Below are 22537 nucleotides of genomic sequence, written 5' to 3'. Positions count from 1 at the left end.
TGGTTTCCTATGGGATCTAAAGGTGTTCTACGGGAAACTAGAGGGCTTGGAAACATTTAGCCAATTCCCAATAAAAAGTCTTGATCCTTTTTCAGCAGGGAAGTAATTATTCATTCATTCAAGCTAAGCTAGACCTCATGAAATTTATACGTTGAAATGATTGTAAACAGGCTACTTCTCGGGAACAATGTGCGCACATGAAAGTGAGCCCTTCCTTTTGTTACTCATCCTCTAATACTGGAGCCTGAACTCAGGGGGCATTCTGCATATCCCACTATAGAACATTTGTGCCATATGGCAAGGTGTGGAAAAGGCTGCTGTGCAGAAAGCACCCAAAACAAAAGCATCTGAGTCTGTGTTTCTCCAGATGTTTCACTTGTTGCTGTCTCGTATTATGAGGCACACCTTATGCCAAATAAGAGCAACAAAGGGGAAGGTCTTTGAAAAGAACATTTTAGAGAATTAGAAGAGATAATAAAGGGCTAGAGGCACACAATCATATATTCGGGTAGGCTCAGCTGATCACTGCTGTGTCAAGCTTCTGAAAATGATTCTTTCCTCTGTTCTAACAGAGGCATAAAATGTCAAGATCTTATGTTTTTTGAAAGTGATGCAAGAACTGGTTTAATCTCTTCTAAAGGTCTTATATGTGTCATTTCAATGTTACCATATGTGTTCTCAAGTAAAGCCATGGATGTGGTCAATCTTGTTGTGGCCTCATTCACTTGGCGAGCACCAATGCTGTATCATCAGTCTCTGTAGCCCAGCGTGTCCCCCTGCTGTGCCTGGCTGGCCCTGAGCATTAGTGGAGACAGAAGCTGCTGTGCACAGCAAGGTTCTGAAATGCATGTTAAGGGATGCCTCTGACCCTTCCATTATACACACAGCAAAATCCCCAGTGTTGGATTATCACCCACAGTGCTGAATTGACACACCGCGTTCATTTAAGTCCAGCTGGACACAATGAACACTGTAAGTGTTAATGTGGATTTTGCAGTACCATTGCGGAGGTGCACGCCATGTGCTTTGTTAACACAGTGGAAGCCTCAAATATGAAAGGCACAAGGCACGCTGCGTTGCTGCCAATTACGCGTTTATATAAAAGTAGCGTGAGAAGTGAGTGTGTTCGTTCTGGAGGTGGTGTGAAACATTTCTTAAGAAACCATTTTTTGCGACAAGCTTTGAAGAAGTAAGAAATAATGGGGCCTTCACGGTCCAGTCGTTAAGAAATGGCTGTACCACCGTGGACATTTCTCTTGACAGGACAAGTCACGGTTTTGTGTATGCAGGAGGGTTTGCCTGCACTAACCACCATGTCAGAGTCTCACAAAGGTGTTTTGTGATGTTTTCTCAAAACTGCCACATTTGTTACAATACAGTGGAACGGTGGAGATTTTTTGGTCCAGTCAAAACAGTTTTAGTTGTTTGTGTTTGGTCTCACGAATTAATAATATAAAACAAACTTGCAGGGTTTTTTATTGTAGAATGAAAAGTTTTTGTTTTCAGATTTATTTTAGTATAATAGAAATATCCTTTGCCTTATCCCAGCCATTCAAATTGAAATTGTTCATTCTATCAGATTGATTTGTATAATGTAGGGAATTAATCTGATGCTGAGTGGATCATTTTGTGGTGCTGTATCTGTATTTTATATCAGTCGTGACATACAAAAAGTCTCTGTGCAGTCATTAACATAATAGGGCTTAAACAGAGAATAGACAAAACAGTGCTGCACAGTTTGTGTCGTGTGGTGGCTTTAAGTCATATAAGGGCAGATGGACCACTCTGCTTGAGTGGAGTACATAGGATAATGGCATTGTAAATGGCAAATGGCATTAGATGGACCACCTAGGACAGGCAGACCGTGTCAGAGGATAGTTACGTCTATGTTACAGTGTTATTAGCTAAGAACGGCTATAGATATCTCAGTGCCCTGACTTAAGCCTGTCCTTGTTTGACTGCTCTTTGCCACAACACGCATACACAGCTGACCTTTTCCACAAACAGTTATTTTCCGCCATGTGGTTTGATTAGGTCAGTAACAGACTTCTCCGCACGCATTCTGCTGCACTGCCTGGTGCGGGTGCGCCCATTCAAGGCTGTACTCTTGTTTATTTCTGTTTGTATGTCTAAAGCAAAAACCTCTTTGGAAACACAACCCCCTCTGGCCCTCGTTTTCACAACATATTAGCATAACAACAGCACATTCAAACCCTGAGGAGGGAGTAGGAGATGCACAGCTAATGTTTTGTTAATATTAATTACTGTAAAGCATTACATAATGGCATAGCTCGTAGTCACACACCAGATATAACTTGCTTTAATGGTATTGCCGAGGAGGCGACTCGAGCCTCTCTTTTTTTCTTGCACCAGCACTAGTCTTGCAGTCTAACAGAACTGTGCAAAAGCTTTGATCAAACAACAATTGAAGTCAGCTGCTGGCGCTTAAGGTCCCCAGATTAATCCCAGTTTGTTCTGCCCTAGTAATTCTTCCCCAGTGCTGTCAGAAGCAGAGTGTTGTCACTCATTAGTCTTAAATGAGCAAGAGAATTGGTGATGACTGGTACCTCACAGTTTATGTTCCTTCCTTCATAAAGTCCATATTTTACCAAAATCACCATTGTTTAAACTAATACCTACAGTGAGCACTGTGGGTGTTCATTTAGCGCTGGTGATCTAAATCAGTTCAATCCTTTTCTGGACAGATTAAGTCATTACATTTTTGTAACTGGTATTAATGTTTTACTGGCAGTTTATTATTATACTTACTATTAGCAATAGCATATTCATCTTAGTCTTGTATGAAAAGATGTTATGCATGTTTTAAAATCTTTGAATAAGCACCTTTCCTTAAGGAGAGAAGCAGCAATTATATAATGCACCGTTCCTCATGTTTTTTTTAAAAGAGCTGCTCCTCTTTGTCTGTGCTCTACCCATCAAGAGCATGAGCTCATCCTAGAGAAACACACGGAGTAATTATCCTGCACTTTTCCATTAGAGGATGTCACACAGTTCTCCTTTACTCAAGCATAAAGAAGTCAAGCGTTAAGCATTCAAAAGAATTTCAGGCATTCAAGAGAAAAACAAGCCATGATTTATAATCAAGGAGCTGTAGCCTACACTGTCACCATGAAATGATGCAAGAATGTCCAGTGCAAATGTGTGTATGTGTTTAATTACAAATTTACCAGTATTATCTCTTATGGGTTCTTCATGGATTACTATTTTCTTGTACTTGCTTTTTAAATAATAGTGTAGTGCAATGGACATTTTAATATTGGCACATATTTTTTCCAAACTGTCCTGAGCATTTTCATTTTCATTGATATCTTAGTCCTTGATAACCTAATATTGGACTGTGTTTGATGAAGAAAGCAGGTCTGTCATTGTAAGCTTTTTCATGACCCAATTTTCAATGCTGTTATCCTCTTCTCAATGGTGCCATGGCAACGGTCAAAACTGAATTGGCCATAGGTGCATACTTTTCCTGGAATGTAAGAATATGAGATCTCAGATACATTCTGCCTGTGTCCAAGGCATTCTCATCTGTATCCTCTCAAGGTAAAACTGACTGTGCAGTCCTAGCTGTTGTACTGTAGCATATGCAGGCATGTGAACTCTTGAAAGCCCAGAGTTTAAAGCCATGCCCCACATTGGTAGGCTTTTATCGACACCTATAGAGTCCTGCACTAATGGGTCCCGAGAGGAGGAGTGCGGTGAGTTTTCCAGGCCTTCTTCCCCGGCAGCAGCCATGCCAAACCCAGCCCTAATGCCAGCTTCCTTCAACTTCTCTCTGCTCCAGTCAGCCCCTCCGGACTCTCCGAAAGCTTAATAGATGCTGAGTCATCAGCTCCTCAGGCTCCTTCCACCACCAGCCATTAAGAGTCTACTCTAGTCCCGTTTCGTTTGATGCCGTCTGAAACCCACTGTTCTTTTTTCTTTTAACTTCAGGACAAGTGCCTGTCTGAAATATGTATAAAGTGCAATACTGACTTCAAGAGAGACAAATAAAAGCACATCTTTACATGTAGAACCCACGTCTGATTTAATCACTGCCTGTCAGGCGTTTTGAAAGTTAAAAGCTTTTCCGACAACCTAGCCTTTCATGTTGCACTTGTTTGTATCACCGGAGACTTTTCAGTATTGAATGATGGCTAGAAGAGAATGGCACAGAACACTCTGAATAGTCAGTTGATTTCCTGTAGGGTCTCGGCCACGCCTGGAGGACAGTCCGCCTCGGATTGTGGAGGACCCTTCTGATCTGATTGTGTCCAAAGGGGAACCAGCCACTCTGAACTGCAAGGCAGAGGGGCGGCCCACACCAACGGTGGAGTGGTACAAAGATGGAGAGCATGTGGAGACAGATAAAGATGACCCACGCTCGCACCGCATGCTGCTACCTAGCGGCTCGCTGTTCTTCCTGCGTATTGTCCATGGGCGCCGCAGCAAGCCAGATGAGGGTGTCTACACCTGCGTGGCCCGCAACTACCTGGGAGAGGCGGTTAGCCGGAATGCCTCGCTAGAAGTAGCCAGTAAGTCACTTTTCCATTCAATCTATATGTTTTGAAAGAGTGCAGATTTCCTGAGAGTTTAAGTAAAATGCTTTTGATATGATCCAGATTTCTTAAAGAATGTGTTAGAGTATGTCTTTGGAATTCCTTGCATGCTTTCAACCAAAGTCACCCTACATAGACCAAAGGCAGGGGTACTCCTTCTAGAGTGACTTGGGGTTAAATGCATAATGGTATTAGTCAGTAGCTGAGCTCGTAACAAGTTCTTTGAACACTTGGTTCCACATCACTTGACCCACTTAAATGAAAGCATGTTGAATCAGCATAGTTAAGTTTGCAGAACCTCAATTGTTTTCAGTCTGAAGTATATCACAAAGCAATTTAGAGAATGTCTCAGAAGAAGGGCTGGGAGATCATGTCATTTATCATATTTTTCATGTCATTGTCAGTGTTTTGGTTAGAGCTGGGCGATATGGCCAAAAATGTTATCACGATAAACAAAATTTATATTGTTCGACTCACCAAACAGTGGAACATTTCACAAATCTGTCATGGGAGAGTGGGAGAAAGTGTCTGCTGAGCTGTTTTTACCAGCTGGAAAAACATGGCTATTTTGTAATAGTCATAATTTAAGAAAGAAAACAGATTATTTTTAGCTGGTGACGAGCGCTCGGCTACCCCGCTACAAATGACATCACAGTATTCAGACACCAGCTAGCGACGACTGGATATTCAATTGTAGTAGTTTAAGGGGTGAACCGCAAAATATCAACACCAGACAAACAGAGTCCTCCTTTTAGGTACGTTTAAACTGAAAGCGGTGCTTTTGTGTCGTGTTTGATCTACAGTATCATTAATTCCCCGTGTCGTGCAGTGATGAAGCGCTGCTTTAAGTTAGCCAGCTGCTAAAAACAGCTAGCCTGGAAAGCTAGCGCTCTCCCGCTTTCCAATGCCTCACAGCTTCCTCAGTTTACTTTTGTTTACATCAGGGCTGTAACTGCATGAACCCACTTCTTTCTTTCACTTTCGTTGCTTGGGAATGCACTCATACTCAAATATGACTATCCGAGCGCTGTAACACATACTTTGTTGGCCACCTTTACCCTGTTCTTCAATGATCAGGACCCCCACAAGAGCAGGTATTAAAGTATTCAGAGAGTAAAATATTCAGAGGAGCAAGATGGACTACAGTCTGTAATTGACTGTATGACTACAAAGTGCACCTATATGTTATACGTACAGTGAGTGTAGATACAGGGAGGTGTACTTAATGAAGTGGCTGGTCAGTGTTTATGTGTCAGAAATTGGAGAAACTTTGTATGTGAGTCTGTTTGAAACAAAAAAGGATCGTATTGAGCTTGTTAATGTTAATTAAAATAGGAAAAATCTTTTAACTTCTGCAGTTTAAACAAGTAGGTTTTATGTAAGATGAAGAGGAGGCTTGTGTGGCGGAGGCTGCCTCTTCAGATGAGAACACTAGAATGTTACTGGTGCAGTGATAGATGGTTAGGTGACTCACTGTTATGTACACAATGTTTTTTTCCCAAATCTCAGTGATAGCAATGCAGAAGATGGCACATGTGAATGCATTAAAATTTATCTTGATTTATACATTTTTTAAATCGTACATGCAAGCAAAACTGCTGCACTGTGCAGCCCTGTTATAGCACTGTTTTGGCAGGTGGGGTAATGACATTGTTGATGTTTTTTGTTTTCCGTGCCTTTAAAATGAACATCTTTTATTATTATAAGGCTTTGGTGGTGTTTGCTAAATTTGAATGAAATATTAGAAAAGAGAAAAGCCATATAATAACATGCTCATTTACTACCTATATGAACCCATGCACTTCAGTGGAGAAGTATAAATGAGAGCAATCTGTCTATCTAGCTGTCCAGAGCTATAGCGAATTTATTCAGACTGCACCAGACTGTTAAAGCCGAGGTGACCGAGTTTAGCTTGTGCTCTTGTACAAAGCAGTTTTGAGTGGCTTAAACACCATCACTCCTCTGTTTACTGATAAGAGTTGACCAAAATGTTGTTCTCATTTTTGGGATGATTCATTTTTAAGCAGGGTTTCCCTTTTTTATATAGAAAACTGGATTGCTGATACAAAGTGATGCCACTTAGCTGCCATATCGATACTTTCTCTCTACAAAATCAATGGTTATCTATGGGCAAAATGTAAACATATCCCAGACAAATGAAAACATTCATGTCAGCCGTATCCTTTTTCACTGCAGTAATGTGAAAGCTGGCACTGTCAGTTAAACATCACAATTAGCATATGCTTAACAGTAGTTGGTTTAGGCCAGGGGTCGGCAACATGCAGCAACTTTACTGCCCTGTTGTGGCTTCACAGCAGAATTAAATAAAATAATCCTCCTTTGCGGTACAATAAAGCTCTGCTGATCGTTCTAGCACAGTTTTAACAATAACCTGTCTTAAACGCTGGAGTTAATTTATAACTGCTAAATCACCAACCTTTAACCCTGAAGGTTGGCCCGCAGACTGTTGGTTACCATAGCAACAACAATCTCACCTAGCTAGTAGCTAACAAAATGGCAAAGAGAAAGATTTAAGACAAACATTGATAATTTGGAGTTGAATAGACTTACTTGCATTTCTAAGCACTCAATTGGTTTAGGCTCATTTGGGGGAGGGTCTCATTACTGCTGGTTTGCTTTCACATTTATGAATTCCATCCAAACCATGAATCGATTACGTATTTCCATATGTCACTTTTCTACATGCAGGTTTGCAAAATGGTAAGCACTAGCTTCATCCGTTTGCTGCTTTTTATCATTTTGCTTGGATACAAACACTCAATGATCAGCGCTTTTTGTCCACAACAGTCCTACACATGCATATGCGACTGAAATTTCACTGCTTTGACTTATCACGATAGTTTCGTGGTGCCAGGAAAGGACTGTTGTGGACAACAAGCGCTGTACTCTGAACCTCATATCTCCAAAATAGTAACTTTACAGGAGAAGGAAAAAAGATACTTTACTTTTCATGTAATGGAACCAGACTTTTGGTCCAGGTAATTTTGGGACATTTCTTTTGGTCCAATGATCATAAAATTTACACACAGTGTAAAAGGCAACAGGCATTTTCAAATTATGTAAAAAACATATATATACAAATACATATATGTGCCTTGCATGTCTGTCGTTACAGTCGGTGCATTGGAAATAAACGTGAGCTGAACAAGTATCTAACATGGCCTGGTAGCCAAAGAAAGCTTCTCTTTCAAACATGTAGTGTGTGTGTTGTAATGGCACTCTTTTGTTAAAGCACAGAGCACACTGATATGTTGTGAGACATTATTCATGGAGTTAGGAGTAACACATCATGTTCAGATGCTCCCACATGTTATCCAATTAATCGTTAAATTCTTTAAACGATAATGTGACAGATGTTTATTTGTTTGTAACATTACAGTGTGAAATCCCAAAGTTGCGCGTTTTTTTTTAACCTGCGTGTCATGTTATCTTGGTAAGGCCCTGTTTTACTTAAACTACACATAACAAATGTTAGGGAAAATTTTGGTGCATGTTATATATTTCTGTAGGAAAAATATTGTCCAGTATATAAGATTTTTTAATCCTCAAATACCGATATTGGTATCTGTCTTAAAAATCCTATTATCGGTCGGGCTCTAGTATATTGTCAGAATGATCAAGATAAAATGTATGAGCAGTAGATGTCATTTGAGAGGATGGATACTTCAAATTCTTCAGTGTTTCACACTTCCACCCTTGATTCTGCTCATCACTACTGCGAGAATATAGGATGTAAATGTGAGTGTTTTCAAGGGCAACAATTTACTTTTGTAAAATACAACCCCCAAATTTTGTTGGTTAAATTACGCTCTCCATTTCTAGCTAAATCAGTATGTAGATCTACATTTGTCAGGTAGTGTTAGTGGATAACTTAACCTTGTTCTAGCAGGAATGGCAGTGCTATCACAATAGGAGTCCTGTGTAATTCTGTTTAAATAAGATTTACCATAACAAAAGCAAAGTAAAACTAACAATTAAATATGGAGTTCATTCAGCTAAAAATAAATTGGTAAATAAACAGTTAAATAATTATTAACTAAATTAAAAAGGGACAGCAAATGAAAAAGATACATAACGTATATTTTATATGTAAAAAGGGAGTAATATGGTGAAAAGCAAAAAGGAGATCAGAAATTAGCACTTGGAGTTTATGCCCCATGTGAAGTAGGTCACATTTATGCAATTTGGGCTGCACGAAAATTCTGATCCCGGGTACAGCCCTGCGTTTATGTAAAGTATAATGTTAGAAACCATACTAAACATGCCCTGTGTAACGATATGATTTAGTTTAATTGTGTCTTAGCTGGCAGATAGCTCACATAAACAACAGGCTGAAAGGCTCCTTCCGTGTGTATATGTGAGGCTTTAAGGTGAAATGTTGTCAGAAAGATTAGCTGAAAAACAAAGTAAATAATATGTTACATATATGTCTTACCAGCTTCAAAAGTCCTCGTTTATGTAGAGCTTCCAGAGGTAGCGTTAAGTCTAGTGTTGAGAAGCTAAAGTTAGCTTGATACTAATGTAGCATAGAGACATTATTGTAATGATAGAAATAGAATAAAACAAATACTTTCCAAAAGGAAATTACAAAAGATCAGATATTGTGTTCTGCAGAAAACCAGTGATACCGTAGTTTCTGATGCATATAAGAGGCCTTTAGAAATGGATAAAAATCAATGCAAGTTTAAATGCATTTACTTCCAGAGAGTATGCAACGCTGGAGCAGTGGCTTGAGTACTCCCTCCTCTGTCAGCACTGTAGACATAAATATCTATCTTTAAAAAAATTAAAGAAAGGGTATACCGCCCAGCCTTTCTCACAGGACTTTCATAGAGTAGCCACTGAAATAGATGAAAAGTACATTCTAACTACTCGATGTCACACCCTCCCATTTTATTACTGTGTTGTGAGCTTCTCTTATTTTTTGTAGATACTTTTGTGGTGGGTCCTTGGCCCTGTCTCTGCCTGTTGTCGTAATCCCATGAATATGGCACAGGGCAGCAGAGCCGCAGCTCCGCTGCCAGAAGAAACCGGATTAACAAATTTGTTGATTAGGAAGGAAGCATAACAGATTAGAGTGGCAAAGTGTCCTCATTAAAAACACAAAACAGCAATTTAGCATGAGCCCATCTTCTGCATGGCTGGCTTCCCCCTTTTCCTCAGCTTTAGTCACCGGCGTAGCTCGTGGCTGCCTGACCTCATTAGGAGGTCACATCAAAGTGATATTTAAAGTGACATCAGAAGCTGCAAGCGAGCAGTAAGGCGTTTTACTCTCTTGGGTCACAGGATCAAGGTCATGCGTACATTTGTTCATATGTATCTACTGCAAATGGGCTGTTTTAGCAAGTCTGCTAAACCCTCCCCAAAGCCGAGTTCCAATCAACATTCTTCGGTGTACTTATCCTATAAGCTCCGCGACTTAATGCACGAACCTGCAGTGTCAAATTATTAAGTTGTGAAAGGTCATGGGTTTTAGTTGCTCAGTCGAAATGTCTCCATCCAGAGGATTTTGAGTTCTATCTTGGGTGGCCATTATTGGAAAATAGCCTTGTATACGAGAGTCCTTTACTTCTTATGCTCTAAGGCCTTCCCAGAGGACACAAAGCTTTAAACAATAGCTCCTCAAATTAACTTCCCAGATAGAAGAGGCCCCACTGAGACTCATTCATTTTAGGTCACTTTTAAGGATCATATACGAGTACTTATATATAAGACACTCTATGAACTGAAACCCAAATCCAATTTTGTGTAGATTTGTATTTCAAAACATTATTTTTAAACCATGATTATTTTTAAACCAAATCCAATTTAATGTATCTCTGTATTTCCAAGCATTATTTTTAACCATGATGTCAGAGTGAGTTGATGATGGTTAAAAGGCTGCATTTGCACAAATTGATTCTGAGGATTGATTGAGGCAAGAATTGCAATCTGTGCATCAATTCAGTAAGTAAATGACTTCTCCTCCATTTATTCGAGCATAAAATTTGCTCAGTGAAGCTGTATGGTAGATCATACGACTTACGTTAACTACTGCAAAAAGCTTATAGTATGTCTATTTAACAAAGCGTGTAAGAATGATTAATTATTTATATTCGACACTTAAAGACAAATTAAATAGTAGTCTGTCTCGTATTTAACCTTTACACCGCATACAGCATGCATACCTGCCACTTAATGGGCAGTATGCTATGTTATCAAGACCCACTGTACTGCACTTAGGGAATGAGTGCTTGTCCTTGCGGATGATGAAATCATGAGGTGAGGTCATAACAAGGGAACCAGGAGCACTGCTGCCTGTCTCATCTCTGTTAGCCGTGATTCATGTGCTAATTAGAGCTGGACCGAGGCCAGTAGGCCTGCTGCCTGGGTTTTGGGTGGGTGCGCTTTGAGAGCAGGAGCTTCTGTGGAAGACAACAGGTGGAGGAATAAGAGAATGTGGGCTTGCAGCCCCCCTTACCTCCTATCCTCCTATGCCCCTCTGTTTACATCTGTGAGTCTGTGGATCCTGCAGCTTAGATTACAGCAGCAGGAAGATTGTGTTGGGGGAAAATTATGCTGCCTTACATGGAGGCATTAAGCATCAGGCTTTGATAAGTGAGCAATATTCAGTGCGATAAATCTGCACTGTTTTTCAGGCAGATTTTTAAGCTCCTCCGGCATTATGGAAACAAAGCAGGGTACGTAATTCCATGCCTTGTCTATCATAATTTTCTCATCTTGAGCTATTTGTTTTACTGTTTCCAAAGAGCATGAAATATTAAGAAGCCTTTGTGGAAGTGATCACTCACCTAATAACCTCAATATGTTATGAGGCTCCGTGGTGTCTGCCAAGTGGATCTCAGGACCCGTATGATCATTAGGGCTATAGATAAGTATTATGTAACTGGGTCATGTTTGAACTTTTTAGGTGGGTTACACAACGAGGTAATAGCAGAGAAATAGCGAAGTACCATATGTTGATCATACAGCCCAAACGAGTTTATTTCGCACCCTCTTACTCCACAGAGAGCAAGGGGTTGATCACAATTTATTATATTTATAATATGCTTCATGTTGTTCTTTGTAGAAATGGATTTTCGGCATCATCTTGTTCTTACTGTAATACATTAAGCCATGCAAATCTAGGCCATGTTATATTGAAGCATACATGTTTATCCATGTAGAGCATGCCTGTCGAAGAACAGATACATAATCATGTTTTTCACTGTAGAAGAGTACACTTTTCCTCTGGTTGTGGGAATACCAGCAAAAGCTGAAGGCTACTTGTTGAGCTCTCTATCATTTTGACAGGGTCCAATATACTGCACTTAGTTCTCCCAAAATAGCAATGTTTGTCTGCTGGCTTTTGTGTGTAAGAAAAACCTGTATCTGTTTCAAAGCTATGAATGTAACAGTCTGTCTGGGGGAGCAAAACGGCAGCACTCCCTGAGCCAGGATTAAGATAAAGTAGGACAAATAAAAAAAAATGAAACTTGCTTAAAAGGCTTTTGAGCCAGCTGTCCCTCTTTCACTTGGTGTGGGATTATGAAGTAATGACGCTTTGAAGGCAGCGGTAATACGGCTCTCCCTGCACCTTCCCATCTAAACCCTTTCAGGGGTGACTGTTGCAGGGGTGTCCTGCATGCATGCACACCATAACAGAAGTCTGTTTTGGAGGCATTTATATTTTCTTTGTGTCCTCGATGTGCACTCAATTTAGAACTTGTTCAAAATGTTTGTCCAGAAATGTACAAGTGTACATGTACAACATGTACACTTGTACATTTGTTGAGTTTTCTCAATCGGCTGATGTCTAAAAGGGTGTAGAAAATATAGATGCAAAAGGATAGCATAAAACAGTGGTAAACAGCCATTCTTCTGAAGAACTGAGTAATACATCAGATGCTAATTAGCATCTTCAGAACATTCTGATAACCTGAGTCAACTATAAGTCTAAAGTGAAGTTTGTAGGAAAGTAGAGATCCAAGAAGATATCTCTTCTAAATAAGATATTTCCATATTCTTCTGCTTCTTCTACTACATTACAGCCAGCATACCTTCCTGGCTGGGATCTGGCTGACCGTTTGTAAACACAGACAATGTGGAGATTAACCTAGTCCCCTCTCCCTGGAGGTCAGGGCTCCATTAGCCGAGACTGAGGGTGGGCGACAGCATTATGTCGGATTAGCCCACCTCTGGGTGGTCTGGAGTGGATTTATTTATGCAGATTTTTAGCCATCAAAATGAACAACATCCGCACTCTGTGATATCTCCAGCCTGCCAGCAGAACCTCTGATTCAGCTTGCTGGCCCAGTATCAGGCCACATACTGCATACTGAGTTTCGTCTTTGGCCAAGAAATTACAGGATCCCATTCTGCATATAGTTGCAACTTTATCTGATGGCCAGCAAGCCACTAGTGTAGGTGTGTAGATACTACACGTTACATTTATATACATGTTCTCAGCCCCCTCAACACGTTCGTACTCACACATGCTTACTCATGGCCTCTTGCTAAAACACACTAATTCATAAAAGGTGAAAATGTGTGCAGTGTCCTTTCAAAAATACTGAGCGAGCAAGTTTGACCTTTCATGCTCCTACAATGTGGTGTAGTAAATAAACCAACAAATGTAATGTAAGGAGCAGGAGCACATCATAATTCGGCAGTGGCACATTAATAATGTACTGCCCAACAGGCTTGTCATTTAGCATTCCTCCATGATCCCTATAGGGGGCAGAGAAGAAAGAGCCTCTGGCCTTTTGAAATAAGATCAACCTGTGTGTGATTCATCCACAGAAATGGCCATTCGTTCCTAGGCTACACATTTAGTTTAGGGCATCACCTTCAATCACCAATGCTGGTTTTAAATACCAAAATCTGCTTTCAATCTGAGCAGTCTTTGGATGCCTGATCGGATATGATCAGTGTGCCAAAGCCCTGCTGAAGCTGAGAATTGCTTATGGCTGGCATGTATAGGAGCAGTTTCGTGTTACACTTATGAATAATTGGACGACCATGAGAAATCCAAGCGTGGCCCACATGCTGCCCGGTCATGTGACCTTGCCGGGCTTTCAGCATTGGCTAATGAGGCTCTGTGCGCGTGTCGTTTCCCCGGATGGCTAAAAATAATCTTGGAGCTTCGCTCTCTGCCTCTCTCTCCACTTTGGCTCCTGAGGAGGAGGAGAAGAAGAGAGGACAGGGGAACTGAGAAGAGGAACCATCGTCTCGTATGGTCTATCCTGGCCCAGTGCCAAGAGGCAGGAGCAGTGACAGGGTCGAGCGAGTATAGCTCTTCCCCTTAACTAGGCTTGCGGTATTGCCACAGGCCTTGTAGGCTGGCCGACTGGAGGTAAACAGTGACACTATTTCCCCCTTCCTTTCTCTTTCTTAACCAGAACTCATGAATTACTCATGGCTCCTGTCTCCTGAAAAATGCATCGTGCTAGGGGGCTGTTTTGAAACAGCCTGTCCTTGTCCTTGCTTGTTCACGGGACTCATGCGAATTATATTTAATTCAGGAGGGCGATTGGCGACTGCGTTAGAGCAGGGAAAAGAGAGTGACAGAAGTGTACGCATATATATGCATAGAACAGAGGGCATTTTGTGTTTGTGCATACCGGTGGTCAGTTGAGAATTTGGAACTGTATGGCTAGTCAATCAGTGTAAAAGGGCCGTCTCCACATCACTATGTACATGTACATACATATACAGGAATAATGTTACCAGTTTTGATTATGAATTAATTATTTTGAAGTGTGTAATAAGATTTGTAGCTACTTACCTGTGGAAAGAGAATTATCTTTAAAAGAATTCTAACATTAGTAAGAATAGAATGCAACCGTATTACAAATACTAATTATTCTAGAGTGTATGTGCTTTTTGGATGTTGGGTGAGATTAAAAGTTGGAAGCCCCCTTCCCTCTGCAAGATATTTATGCTAAATAGATTTGCTTCATATCTGAAGTGAGCCCCACCTACTTCTGTAGAGGAAATACAAATACTAGTATGAAGGGACTAGTAGGGAGTCTGTCTCTTGAGACTTCACATTAAATCATTTAGTGAACACATATTAAACTGAAAACCTCTTAAGCAGGACTTGTATGTCATTGAAAATGATCTCTAAATGTCTTCTGATTTTTGGCTATGTCACTAAGGCCATGCAGGCAGAGAAAAATAAAATTAACTAAGAGTATCATGTTTTTCTCCATTATTGAGAAAAAACCTCTTCACTCCAGTACTCCAGTGCAAAAGTCCACCATTTTACCTATAATACAATGTCTATTCTTTTTGGAAGACTTGCTTTTAGTTTTTCAAAGAAATCTGCAAAGATATTTTCCACACCTTTAGTCTTAGACATTCGTTGCATGTTTTGCTTCTCACAATCCAATTAACCCCAAACAAATTCAGTGATGTTGAGGTCTGGCCATTCCATTGTTCTGAGAACACCAGCAGCTTCTTTGTTTTGATGGTCTACCAGATTTTGCACAGTTCTATTTTCTCTGTACCTTTTGAACTCCAGTTTTGGAAATTCCTGTTTGTTTGCTGAATTGCCTTTGACTTTCCCCTTTCTTGTGCTAGTGGATTATGCTATATCTAACGTCCTCATAAATATCTCTTAAAAATAAATACCTTGTACTTAATGGCCATTTTCACAGGAAATTTAATAAATGTAGGGGGGTCTCCGACTTTTGCGCAGCACTGTAGCTCAGAGACCTTCCCTTATACTATATTTCCCTCAGAAATATGTCATGTTATGGAGGAAGCCAAATCATGTTAACTTAAGTTATTGTAGTTCACTATCACATCCAGAGCTGCACAGTTGAAAAAAACAAAAGAAACTGTCAAGTCATCTTCCTCTGTTTCATAAAGCTTTAACAATCTGCACCATCTGAGCCTCTGACCACACAGCCACTCTACAGTCAGTCAGGCGCTACACTCAGTTTATGCATTAAGAGTGTGACCCACTCTTCCTCTCAGAGTCTAGATGGGTCCTTGCAAGGAGGGGTCTCTGGGTGGGACAGATGCATTCGTTCCTGACCCACCCCTCTGCTCCCCCTCCTCCGAGCCCGTGGGGACATCAGCTCACCAAGCTCCTTTTAAAACATCTGCGCAGCTCACACACATACACACAACAGACTTCTTTTGCTTTGTGAGTGCATGGTCATGGAGAATGGCCGGAGGGACAGAATGGCCACTCAGTCAGCAGTGACCGCCAACCACAAGGGAGTCAGTGCCTTATGCAGCCACAGGCACAAACGCACAATTGAATAAATGTTATACTCTGTTGGTCACATTATCTGTCTGTCCTTACGGCTATAGCAAAGAGAAGATGCTTCCTCGTGTCATAGTTAGCCCATCTTCACGTTCTATTTTTTACTTTTTACTTACATTTTTAGTTTTGTACTGTTTTTCACTGTTTCTGGTAGATAGTGAGTGGGGTTACTTATTCAAACGTTAAGGGAAATGAGATTTTTAATATTTCTTACTGATATCTATATTTCCACAGTCTGCTTTAGTCTAATAATTGAACTGAAACGACACCTTTCTTGAAATGACACATTTCTTTGTTTGACCTCTTTGAATATATTTGGTGAATTGGAGAAGTTAATTTGTCTGATAAAATGTTCAGATAAGGGAATGTGGAAAAAGCAAGGTTAAGTGAGAAGTAGCGTGACAGATTGCATGTGGTGTATGACAGAGTGTGTGTGTGTGTGTGTGTGGTGAGGGGGTTCTCAGTCCACAGACTGGCAGATGACCACTTTAAATGCTGCCGTGCAATCTGAGACACAAACTGCTTAGAGATAGCCCCCACCATTTGTCCCTGTCGGACAGATTTGAAAATTCATGCTTCGAATAATATTATTATACCTTGAACTGGCAGATTGGACATCCAAAGCTCTCGGTGCATCCCCCAGAATTTTGAGTTTTACTAAATGTTTATTGTTGAAAATAAAAACAAGAATTGTTTGTGTTGATGGAAGATCTGTTTGGGGAATATAGAATAGTAATACAGCAGAGCAAGTCTTGGCTCTAGCTGTTGAACTTGCTAAAGTTGTACTGTAATTAAGAATTAATTTAAATAGATTTAGTTTCACCAATTAAGGCCCAATTCAATTTCCATTCCATTTTCATTTGCAAACACTAAATGATCACATTAAGCCTTATCATGCTCCATTGATAATGAATATGGTTATGTAATGCAAACACAGGGCAGACAATATGGCTGTTGGTCTGATTATTCTGTTCTGACGGGTGTGAATTGTTTATGGCCTATTAGCGGTGCAGAGGAGACGATTGGCAGTATATGAAACATTCCGAGGTGTTCGGGAGTTTCAGCTCTAGAGGGATTTTTATTGTTTGATGTGAAGAAAGTCAAAGTGCCCCCTTAGGCCCCAGCCATGGTGCAGAGGGCGTGGTAGTTATCTGTCTTCCATCTGAGATGAACTGTCTTTGCCTAGTTGAACTACAGTGATAGCATAGGTTTATTCTGCATTCCCAGAAAGATGGATTTGGACAAGACAAGAGGACACAGTCGATTACATGCTGTTGACATTGTTTACTACCTCATTCATGATCATCTCCTAGACAGCGACTTCCATTTACTTCCTTTTATTCCCCTGCAGGACTGTGCCATGTTATGTTGCAGAAGAAACTTTGTTATATCATGCTTCACCCAGTGAACTATTCAAGTGTTTTAAAAGTGAGTGCATTGTTATGAAAAGAGTTTATTATTGATAAGCTCTGGGGGCAAAGGCAGAGAGGAGCAGGAAGCTGGAGCTGCAGCGTGAGGCCATAGGAGGTGAATTGCAGACATTACTTAACCCCTTTGACATATCCTATTGATAAAGCTCTCATTTCTATCCATAAAGATATGTGAATGTACATTACAAGAAAAGAATTTTAAAATGCTAGATCCTTCTTCTCTTTCAGTCTAAAAGGACATATTCTTGACTGCTTCCACACTCCCTTCTTCTCTGGCATTAAATGCTTTGAGATTGCAAACAATCTTTAAGAATCTTTTGCTTCCTTTTCTTAGCCAGTGAGTGTATCTAACACTGCAAATAATTCAGTTATTTGTTATTTTATTTGATTTACTATTTTACTTTTTTATTTATTCATGTATTAATACCTGCTTTTGCTTTTTGGCAGAATGGGTATGGGTGTGTAGGGCTGGGTGAAGGAGGACAGTGTTAGGTCAGGTTGGGTGATAAAAGTGACAAATTTTTGAAAAACAAAACTAACTAATTTGTAACTTATTTGTCCCCTGTAACTTCAGTGTTTCACGCTCATAGTGTAACCACCCCCCCCCAAGTAAACTGATGACCGTTTTAAGTATATTTTTTCCGATTTTAACAATGTCCATGTTCCATTTTGTCCAGAGGAACAAACTTAAATGAGAAAACATGTTAGAATAAAAAACATAACACATAGTGTCATTGATGTGAAACATCACTGTTTTTCCTTGAGATCATCTCCATGACCTAAACCTTCACTTCACTTTTTCTAGATCTCTGTACTGATACCGGCACACTTCTGTCAATGTGCTCACTTCAAGCTTTTTATACATCATTTTTATGCATCAAATTGTCCAGTGATACGGTGATGCAGTATACCATTAGTAAGCTTAAAATCTCAGGAAGGATCAGATTGCCTCAAACCATTTTATGATCCGTTATTCACAGCAGTAACGATCGTCTCACTTGCAACTTGAGCACCGAATGAGCAAACACTAGCAAATCTGTAGGTCGTTACCTTCAAAGCCTTGCCGCTATCAACAGAGACATCATAATCCAAAACCTGTTGTATTGATAACACAAGAAGAGTCAGAGATCAGTTAAGAGATCTCTGAGCCAGGTGGAAATAAACTCCTCCATTCTTCCCTCTGGTACTCTGTGTCAGTAATTCATATGATTATTGTGATGGTTGGGAAAAAAACCTGAGAGTTACCTTTCAAATGAGACCAAGATCACGCCTGTAGACCAAAGTATGTGGGAATAGTGTTCCATAGAGTAACATTTGAAAGGGTAAGAAAAGTCTTTGTTTATCCGAGTTTATCATTATAATAATGTTAAATTCAGATATCCATATATTCAAATAACATCCCCCACCCCCACGTGGTGCTCACCCAAGGTTTGTTTCGGACCTGTGGGAAACAGTGAAAACTCATTTTAGTGCATTATACACTATAAACAGAATTTTAAAAGAAATCTCGATCTATCTTCATCATGCCCTCTCTCTCTGCCTCAGCTCTCAGGGATGACTTCCGCCAGGCCCCTAACGATGTGGTGGTGGCTGTGGGTGAAGCGGCCGTGCTGGAGTGCATTCCCCCACGTGGCCACCCAGAGCCTAGCATCTCCTGGAAGAGGAACAATGTCCGCGTCAGTGACAAAGACGGGAGGATCTCTGTGAGTTGCCAGTGGTCCACTAACCACATCCTGCGATGAGGGAGATGGGCAGCGATGATTGCCCAGTGCTGATTAGAGCATGACTACTGAGCAATCATGACATCATCTTCTGCCACTTGATGCACTCAGGATTAGCTCAGAGGATGCATCAGCATCTTTAAGAAACACTTACGCCATGATTTGAACCTTACTGGTGTAGAGGTCAATAGATAGGTGTTGTCTTCACTTGTCAAAACCTGCTGCCAAATCAGCAACCAAATTACTAGCAAAGTGAAAATCTTTACTGAGTCTCAGTTTCTCTCTAAACATTCTCACTGTGTTGAGCTGTGGTCACCAAATCTTTTGTAGATCTGCCTTCTTCTAGGTTTTACCTCTAACCTAGGACTCATACATCTGATCTAGCTGATCAGTGACGTCTGAAGACAGTCATTAGTTGGAGCAGATGTGATTTATAAGGGCTGTCACTATTTATTACATTAGTAACATAATGACACTTCATTGAGTAAACAGAGTTTGTAGACAAGGTCAAACAGTAAAAATGGACTGTAGTCACCAGTGACAAACTATATATATATATATATATATATGTCACTGTTTAGAGGTTCCAAAAATATTCAGCCTGAAAAAGGAACTAGGAAGTCCTTAAAAAACTTCATTAATAAATATAAAAACACAATTTGGCAATAAATGCATAGAAATGTATCCATGAAGCTCTTTTTCTTGCTGCAACCAGAGATCAGTAGAAGAATGTAAAATAAGTACTATTGTCATGCAAATTGCTAACTAATTGTTGCTGTTTTGTTGAGAAGGTAAATTATCAATGACTTTTCATTTGAGTAATTAAATATAATTGAGTAATCATAAAGGCCTTAGAGGCAAGCCATGCTGGCAGGAACATGGTTAGTTACCACTGCACTGGAACAAAAGGTAGTTGCTATGAGCAAGCAGCAGAAGTTGTGATCTCACTTTTGTTGTCATAGATGCAGGGTGGCAAGCTGATAATCTCTCACACTCGGAAGAGTGACGCAGGCATGTACGTATGTGTGGGCTCCAACATGGTGGGCGAAAGGGACAGCGATCCAGCTGAGCTTGTGGTGTTTGGTGAGTCTTTCACCAGCTGTGTTCACCCAGCCCATGCTAAGTGATGTGAAAGTGATGGTCAATGTGTGACTTCTGTGCTGTATGTATGTGTGAGCAGAGAGGCCAGTGTTCATCCGCAGGCCGGTGAATCAGATTGCGCTGGCAGAGGAGACAGTGGAGTTCCTGTGTGAGGTGCATGGAGATCCGGCTCCCACGGTCCGCTGGCGTCGGGAGGAGGGAGAGTTGCCACGTGGCAGGTCAGACCCAAACTTGCTATGACCATCTTATAGCACCTGAATTGTGCAAATTGCATGCCTAAACCACATATCCTATGTGGTTTCTGACACTTATGGCACACTTTTATCCATAAAAATGGACAGTGTACAAAAAGTACACGGCACAGCCAAAAATTGTAGTAGCAGCCATCTTTTAGCCTAAATTTTTCTTTTCTCTGTTTGTCCCTTTTTGTCCTGTCTGTACGACAGATTGTCATACAGTGTCAGAAACCATGTCAGCAAGTCTGTGATTACATAATGCCCCAGTGGGGTTTTGAGAACAATTTGTCTTCGTATTACCTGGCCCAACCCATGTCACTATGAGCCGTATTTACTAAGGAATGTGCACAAAAAAAAAAAATGGTTCTAGTTTTCTGAGTCAGATCCACTCAGAGCTTTTCGCCAGTTGCAGACATGGAGGAAAGCCGACAGATAAGTTCTATCTAGACAAATTTTAAGTTTTGACTTAGGAGGTGAATCAATAAATGTGGCTACCAGATTATCTGTAGATGAACTAAAAAATAACATGTCAAAATCTGAAGAGACAAAAACATAAGCTTGCTTTTAATAATACATCTGAGAACAGTTCTCTGATGAAATATACTTTGTTGTTCTTCCTCTCTTCTCGTATATCTTTTGTGCTGCGGCTATTTTCACAGCAAATGCACCTCCTTCTTCTTGGTGTAAAAAAAAATGCACATTTTACCCAGCTTCATGGAGGCTGTACATGTATATTGCTCCAGGTTGTCATTGCCCCTATTCTTGTACCTCAACAATGTCACTCCATAAAATTGAAAATTAATTAAATCAGGTGGGCTAAAACCTGCCACTCATGTTCACTCGCAAAAGGGGATTCTGCACACAGGTTGATAAATCAGCTGTGCTCATGGAACATGAGTTAGAATGAAGCCTGAGTTAAAAGACAATTCTGTCCACACCCAACTGAATTGTGACCACCACCAACCAGAGAAAAATTTAATTGAAAAAAAGTAATAATTTTAATGACACCTGTTATGTCATCAAATAATTGATAAAGAAGTAAAGTAAGTGAAAATGAATAGCCTAATTATCAGTTATCCCAATTAAAGTTTAAATACCATTTTAACTAAAGCAGGAGTAAATGCAATCCAAAATCTGGTTAAAGTGGAAGACAGGCTATGAGAAATCTGAATGAGCCTGACCCAAACACAACACATTTTTTGAAATGTTCAAACCTGCCAAAACCACAACACAAGGTCACGTTGTGTTTGGACAAATATTTCAGGCTCTATTTTATGTTCAAAAAGCAGAAAGTTCACAACAAATCTACTGGAATCACTACATACAAGACTTAGCACTATAGCCCTCCTTGCTGTTTATGAAGTAGCTTTTTAGACATTCCTCCCCCAGGCCAGGGTCTCAACAAATTTGTAAAAATGCAATAAAAATAAAACAGATAAACAGCCCTATTGTGATTGTAATCACACTTCTGTGTGGTTTGGAGAGCTTTCTCACCGCCTACGCCTTTAAGCTCTTAAAACAATGGAAAGATTTAGGTGTTGATGAGAATGTTATAAACTTGCATAATTTCATAAGAATAGCGTGGTTTGTTTTTCATGGGAAAGTAAATTTCAAGCAGCAAAACAATCACTTGTATGTGTCAAGTTGCTGCCACATGTATTAAATATATGTATTATTTACAGTATGAGATAATTAAGGTTATTTCTTTTTTTCCTGACTAATTGGGAACACTTAGCATTATGTAACCCTTGTGTCCTAATATGATATTCCAATCTTATTTCTTATAATTGTGCTATTGTTGTCAGCCTGTTGGAACAGATCATGTATGCTAAACACAGATGTTGCCGAACCATAAGGCTGCGAAACAGAAAAAGTCTTACTGTGGTAAAACATAACGGTTTGGAGTAGGATAGAGTGGTGTCAGAGGTGAAGAGTGGATGAGGGAGTTTCCTGAATTCTGCTCTCATCACAAAGCTGTGTGCTTGTTTTTCTTGTCTTTAGATTTGAGATCCACAGTGACAACAGCCTCCGTTTGCTGAAGGTGCGAGAGGAGGACGAGGGGACATACACTTGTATGACAGAAAACAGCGTGGGGAAAACTGAGGCATCAGCCATGCTGCAGGTTCATGGTAAGACACATGCTTACACACTTGAAAACGCTAACATTAAGACCACACATGCACAGTACTGTGCAAAAGTCAGAGACCACCCTTTT

At 40.3% G+C, this 22537-nt stretch overlaps 1 protein-coding gene across 1 annotated transcript in view; it reads left to right on the top strand.

The window, feature by feature from the left end:
• zgc:77784 (uncharacterized protein LOC402947 homolog) overlaps window positions 1-22537 on the top strand; it is a 48511-nt gene that overhangs the window by 865 nt on the left and 25109 nt on the right. Inside the window, exons 2-6 of the mRNA XM_036560426.1 lie at window positions 4206-4532; window positions 18810-18967; window positions 19948-20068; window positions 20166-20304; window positions 22324-22451. Of these exons, the coding sequence (XP_036416319.1) occupies window positions 4206-4532; window positions 18810-18967; window positions 19948-20068; window positions 20166-20304; window positions 22324-22451 (873 nt within the window). The remainder of the gene's footprint in view (window positions 1-4205; window positions 4533-18809; window positions 18968-19947; window positions 20069-20165; window positions 20305-22323; window positions 22452-22537) is intronic.

Source organism: Colossoma macropomum, unplaced genomic scaffold (genome assembly GCF_904425465.1).
Source record: "Colossoma macropomum unplaced genomic scaffold, Colossoma_macropomum, whole genome shotgun sequence".
In the NCBI taxonomy this organism is placed as follows: Eukaryota; Metazoa; Chordata; class Actinopteri; order Characiformes; family Serrasalmidae; genus Colossoma; species Colossoma macropomum.
Note: the sequence above shows the minus strand (reverse complement) of the source record. Positions and strands in the feature narration are given on the sequence as shown.